Consider the following 6717-nt stretch of genomic DNA (forward strand, 5'->3'; position numbering starts at 1 on the left):
GTCTGAGATAACAGTAGCAGTAATTTGTGATAATGCAGACTGCATAATTATTACATCACACTAAGCAAAGAGGATCCTGTTTTCCAAAACTGCAGATTTATTTCCTCTTAAGGAAAATTGTATCTTATTTCAGCTACAGCAATATTGCATTTCAGAAATATCTGCTATGTAGGAGGCATGGTGCAACTACAGTTAATTATAATTAAATACATAGATAGGAAACTAGAAACAATTTTTCACCCTAGTAAGTGATTACAGATTTTTGCTTAAGAGAATGGAATATGTTTGCTTAATGAAACATTTCATTCATTCCTGTTACTTAAAAAGATGTGGCTCATTGAATAAGCAAAGGGAACAAATGAAAGGAAAGTAAATGCTCTCCACTCCCTATTTTTGTAATTTTTCAGTTATTTTGTTGATGTTTAGAGCATTTGCTAAATTTGCTATCTATAATTTTGCCCAAAAAAAAGATGCCTTGGCAGGTTTTGTTGAACATGTAAACTGAAAATATCTCTGTGTGTAAATGCATTTTGTGCTGTCTCCCATTCGCAGCTACAGTAGAACACATTCACTTCTGAGAAGCTTGGTGGCCTGTTCTAGTCTGAGTAACTGAACTCTGAATTGTCTTGTCAGTGCAGCAAAAGCAAAAACCAACCAAATACAACTTGCAATTTACTGTTGTCTGCATAACAAGATGCTGTGTATGTTCAGTTGCAGATCCAAACCTGGATATGAGTGATGTCATCTGCGTTGAATTATTGAAAACCTCTGCTGGCTTGGGATTCAGTCTCGATGGTGGAAAAGCTTCCATTGCTGGAGATAAGCCCTTGCTTGTAAAAAGGATATTTAAAGGTACTACATGCATGCAGTGGATGTTATCCCAGTTTTCCTTTTGTCTGTGCAAAGTACAGATATTTCAATTACTGTACTCAGCGGGTTTTTTTTGAAGCAAGGGTGGGTTTTGTGGCTCTCATTTATTACCACTTACTAGGCCAAAGTGGTCATTAAAAGAAAAAACGCTCCTGGGAATGGCTAGGGATTGCATCTGCTAGTAAATGTTTGTGGAGCAATCTGCTTTACTAAGCATGGCTCTGTCCACTCTTCTAGACATTAGACTACAGCAGCAGTCATCTATATAGTGGTCTGAGACATTCATGCCTTATCCAGTTCTCTTTCCTAAGAAATACATAGTGCATATAACCAGTGTGGTACTCAAGCACCGCCCTGCATTATGTCCAATTGTGAATTTTACCATATTTTTGTCTTCTTTTTTTTTTAATATTAATATTAGTTTTTGCTAAGAATATGAGATATTTGTATTCAAAAGCTGCCAGTCTTGGGTGCTTTGTTTGTCATCAGGTAGTTAAACTTACATGAGCCATACATAGAAAGAAAACAAATCCCAGAACTACACTGTGACTTTCATATGTCATGTGTCAGTTTAGTGAAAAATAAGGCCCTTTCTGAAGGCAGCTGAAACTCTCAATGAAACTGCATGTGCACAGCATTTTTACAGAATTACCTTTCAGTAATGTGTGGTTTATTCCCTCATCAAGATAAAAAATCAAACAGGTATTTACTGAATTGCTTAGCAGTTCTTGTGTGTGTTTGTTTTTCCCCTCTTTAGAAAGTGCTTCTTTGGGTAAAGGACGTTTAATTTTTGAGCTCATTCATTTACATCCTTACATACAGCCCTTTTCCCCTCGCTCTGGTGACTCGTGTTAGCTTAATTATCATTACAGAAAATATTATTTCATCAGTAGTGAAAGGTGTGCGCCTCTCTAGGAGCTTTCCGTGAATGGTGTTTGTCCAAAGTTTGCTACCAGTGTTTGGCTTGTTCATCCCAGGTTTTACAATCTACTGCATTATCTGCTTATTACCCTGCTAAAATTGAGAAAGTACATCCATCCCACATGTCACGGTTATTTTATCAACCAGATTTTCTTACAGCTACAGAAGTAACATTCAGCATATTTAATATACTTCTGTTGTTTCCTTCAAAACCAGACATCTTCTCGGAGAACAAGGCTTTATCTTGGTTAAAATAACCTTTTCTGTGAGATGCAGCCTGGGGTAGGTTGCTAGAGCTGAGCTGAACGGCTGTGATTTGTATTGAAATTGTTGCAGTTGGGAAAAAAACGGTGTATTTCATCCCAGTGGAAAGCAGATTTTTGTAGGTTCACTTTCTCTTTACACTGACTTTTACCCTTTTTTGCTTCTAGGTGGTGCTGCGGAGCAATCTGGAAACATAGAAACTGGAGATGAAATTCTTGCTGTTAGTGGGAAGTCTTTACTTGGGCTCATGCATTACGATGCCTGGAACATTATTAAATCTGTGCCAGAGGGGCCTGTTCAGTTGCTGATCAGAAAACACAGAACTGCAGTATGATGGAAGCACTACATCTAATCACACTTGCTAAGACAAACCATTTAGAACTGTCTGAAAGCTGTCTTTATTTATAAAGCCACACAGAAGTGTCTTAATGCTTTACAGAGAGGTGCTAAGAGCCTTGGAGAACCACTGAGCAAGCGTGTGATGAGCTTCACAAATCTCACTTAATGATTGGGGATGAAGGAAGCCAAAAGTTAGAGACAATTTTGTATTATGTGGCAGTTTTATTAGAACTTCAAGACCTCTCCTGGGTTTGGTTTGAAGTATTTTGACTGAGATAAATAACACTGTGCCTGTCCCTGATATTTTTAGTATCTGCAGAGTGTTGGTAGTAGAAATTGTTGGTTGCCATCCTGTTGACAAGGGTGGGTTTTAGACTGTACTATATCACTTAGCTGTAATAAGTCTTAAGGACACTTCCTTAGGGTCTGGTCCTCTTTTTTTGTTGTAATAAGAGAATGTCTGGAACAATCTCACTTTATTCTTCTAAGTGCAGTTTTGCTAAAAGTGCATGACAAGAGAGTATAATTTTGCACAACTTCTATGCCTAAAATAAGAACATTTTATTGCAAAGCTGAAAATCCTCTTAAAACTAATGAACTAACTCAGCATCCACCACACCTGAATCTACTTCTAGGTGCAATTTGTATCAGAAAGCACTTGGTGTTAATGTGGTAGAAATCTGTAAGAAAATCATGTCCAAATAATAGGTGATTGTCCAGCAAGGTGTATACTGAGTTGTTAGTTGTGATTAAAATGGGGGCGATACAAAATTGGGGTCTGAATTTTCAAATTTAGGCTTCTAATGTTAGGCACCTTTAAAATATATATATTTTTAAAAGGGGGATAATTTCAAGTGCTGAGCACTTACAGATCCTACAGACTTCAGCGACCGCTAAGAACGTCTGCAAGTTGGGCCGCTTTTATTTGTTTTCAAGAGGTTTAAGGCCGCCCAACTTGAAAGACTCAAGCTGAAAAGTGGTGATCTAAAAATGGGGATTATAACAGATTAAATCTGAGCTGGCCATATTTGTGGTGGCTTTTAATTGGTCTTCTTTGTTTTCTCCTGTCCAGTATTTATTTTTGCTTGTGTGAGAGTGAGGATGTGTGTGGATGATGCAAGTACACCCAACTGCGTCAGGATTGGGCTGATACTGAGGGTTCTGGGTGGTGAAACTGAAAACTGTTTGTGTAGATGGGAAAAATCATGGTGTTGGGTACAGCAAAAGAGAAAGGGTTGCAATGCCACAGGAGCCTAGTTTGGATTTTCTCACCTCTACTCGCAGAAGAGGTATCAGTAGCAGGCCATGCCGCTTAGTCTGCTGTGCTGGGAGGAGAGTGTATGGGTGCAAGAGATTAGACTCTGTTATTTCTCTTCCTACATCTGGGATAGCTAAACAACATAAAATACATACAGGAGGAAATGGGCCAGTGTCCTTATCAGCTGAGAACAAGTTGTTTGTTCCACAGTGCTCAGGTCGTTCATCACATTAGGCTGGAGACTGCTTGCAGCCAACATGCCCAGGGTGAAGAGCTCTCAGCCTGGAACCAGTCCAAGTCTGAAGTGCTGCCTCTGTTTCTAGTGAGCCAAGACACTGCATAGCTGTTACAAAAAGGTCTGGGCTTGTCACTTGGCCCTACACCAAGATCGTACTGTAGTTCAGTTTATTTACATTTATTCAGCAGTGCTTGAAGCAATTGCTTCCAGGTTAGTGGAGCACTCGCTTCGGTTCATTTCTATGACAGCTTCATTAGACTGCAGCTCATGATGAGCAGAAGAAAATTCAGTTCTGTGAGGCAACCTGAGACCAGATGAACAGAAAAGCTGTGCAATGTTTGCCTAAAAATTAATAAATAGGTTTAATTCTTTTTCAGTGACATATTAGCATGTGAATCCAGGGAGAGATGCAGCTTTTGGTTACAGGAAAGGCAATACTGTACGTAGTCCAACAGCTCCTTTGCCTGCAGGATTTCTGCTGAAACTAATTCAGATTCAGTGCTGTGAGGTGACTGTGGAGTTGGGTCCCCTATGAACCCAAAGCTCAGCCACTCTATCAGGACTGGTCCGTGCCTCCGGTCACCTCTGTGGTGGAAGAGGCTTCAGGAGGATGCAGCTCTTAGGGCTGGAGGACCACACTGAGATCCAGGCCTGTGATAGGATAGAAGAGGTTACCCCTGCATATTTGCTGAAAAACAGGGAGAAAATAATTTGGCAATGACAACTGAATGGTGAGGCCTTGTTCAGGAATGACCAAAATCCGACTGTAATAGAGTGTATAATAGATACATAAAATGCATGTGGAATTTAATGCAGCGTAGTGAATGCATACCTGTATACGTATAATACGTGCAAGTGCAGTACTGACTTTTTGCTACTTCAGTGTAGTAAATCACAGCTGTGTTTTAGGAAATGGCATTTTTTTCAGTCCGCAGTCTAAAATTTTGGAGGTTCCATCGCAGGGAGGCATATGTCTCCCTCATTCCTAAACCAGTGTGAGCTCAAAGGTAAAGTCTTCATTTTGTAAATTAAAGTTAATTTGAGGTGTCTTAAGATGATACGTGGTGGATATTTTCAGATGCTTATTTGCAGGTACTGTTCATTGTGAGTGATTTAGAAGGCTTTTTTTTCAGTAATCAGATACTGTTCAGTATTTTATTTTACATGCACGTAGATAAGTGTTGGCTGAGTAACAGCAAACAGAAATGGGGATTTTTGTGTGTGATTCAGTAATGGCTATAATTTAAAAGATAGGTTTAATGTTTAAAATCTGATAATAGTTACTATGAGTAGAATGATAACACTTCTCTACTAACATTAGAGCAAGCAAAAGAATTGTATTTAACCCTGATTGTTTCCGTTCCTGAAAATAACTTTTTTTTTCCTTGTGAAAGAGCAACATCTTCACAGATGTTGGTATGATTTCAGTAGCATTTCCTGACATCTCTCTTGGGGTGACATTCCCTGAAAAAGCTCCAGAATTTATGCAGTATGGGTGTCTGCTTTATTACAGACAAGATGGGTAGACCAAGCAGATGTAGTAAGCTTTTGGTTACACACCTGGCAAAGTAAATGTTGTTTTTCTGAGAGCCTGGTTGCACTAAAATGATGGAAGGCGTTGCATTAGTTCATCAGTATTCAGTAGGATCACGACCATTTTTGGCCTTGCTGTTTGCATATCAGTCCCCATGGTGATTCTTCACCCTGCAGGAGTGTTGGCCAAACTCTGGGAGAGCAGTGACTCCCCCAGAGACTTGGCAGCTGCATCTTAGAAGACCAGATAGGCATGATGAAATTATGCACTTCTTCACCAGGGAGCTGAAGGCATTCCAGACAAGGGGAGTTTGCTCCTAGATGGAGAAGGTTTAGTAGAGGGCTTTGGTGCATCCAGGCCTGGGGCAGCTAAAGGTGCACATCATGGATGTGAGAGCAGTGAGATGCTGCTGTGAGATTCTGCAGCCTTTTGTACCTGGAAGCTCTTTCCAGCTTCTGTAGGGACTGCATCTGTATTGAAAACTCTTGAGATTAGGGAGGGAAAAACATTTGATCATTTTCTCGCAAAAAAAAAAAATAGTAGAAGGACAGATAAGTATTAAGAAACTGTTAAGTGATATTTCCTAATGACCCTCACGTAAAATTAACCCTGGTTAATGTTCTGCAGTGGTTCTTGTCAAATTCTGAAGGAAGTGTTCCCAGATGGGAATGTTTACCTGTTTCTATGTTTAGGTTATGTAAATGTACAAGTGAAAATATTGATGAAGAGTAGACTAGCTCATGAGAAAAATGGGGATCCCACTGTAGGTAGATTTTGTGTGTTAGTCTGATACACTTATTGTATGATATTGTATATTTACACTTTTATTTATATAAATAAAACTTCTTTTAATGAAAACTGTTTAATATGCCTTGTATATTATAAAAAAGTCGGTGCAATAACATGAAATAGATTGTACATTTTTTGATTTCTGTCTCTTCTCTGTGAATCTGTATCAGCATAAACTGTTTTGCTTGGGTTTTTTAGTGATTTTGAAAATAAATGGTATCCTTAGTACTCCTCTAGATATTTAATTTTGTTATGCCAGAGTCTGTCTGGTCTACAGTTGGAACTGGCATCACAGGGACACGGATGTCAGGGAGAGCAGTCAAAGACTTTGTGTAAATGATGTCCAGGTGTGCATCTAAGGTAGAACTAAAATAGTGCACTCGTAAGAACTGCCATTCAGTGTGAAGAGGACGAAGGCATTTAAGAAGTGGTACAAGGTAATTTGTAGAACCTGCTTCGGTATCTTGGTTTTTTCTGTCCCTGTTCTAGGAAAATGTGGAGTTT

The 6717-nt window shown here is 39.2% G+C and overlaps 1 protein-coding gene across 8 annotated transcripts in view; it reads left to right on the forward strand.

Annotated features, from left to right (window-relative positions):
* PDZD2 (PDZ domain containing 2) overlaps positions 1-6441 on the forward strand; it is a 139949-nt gene extending 133508 nt beyond the window's left edge. For 7 of the 8 annotated variants that reach the window (XM_042028566.1, XM_042028564.1, XM_042028567.1 and 4 more), the window contains 2 exons: positions 712-852; positions 2223-6441. In XM_042028566.1, the coding sequence (XP_041884500.1) occupies positions 712-852; positions 2223-2389 (308 nt within the window). In that variant the 3' untranslated portion in view covers positions 2390-6441. The remainder of the gene's footprint in view (positions 1-711; positions 853-2222) is intronic. The other variant, XM_042028565.1, reaches the window with a different exon arrangement.
* The last annotated feature ends 276 nt before the right edge of the window (positions 6442-6717 follow it).

The sequence above is a fragment of the Corvus kubaryi genome, unplaced genomic scaffold (genome assembly GCF_017639235.1).
Source record: "Corvus kubaryi isolate FWS band 111438036 unplaced genomic scaffold, C.kubaryi_AGA036_p1.0 37308, whole genome shotgun sequence".
Taxonomy (NCBI): domain Eukaryota; kingdom Metazoa; phylum Chordata; class Aves; order Passeriformes; family Corvidae; genus Corvus; species Corvus kubaryi.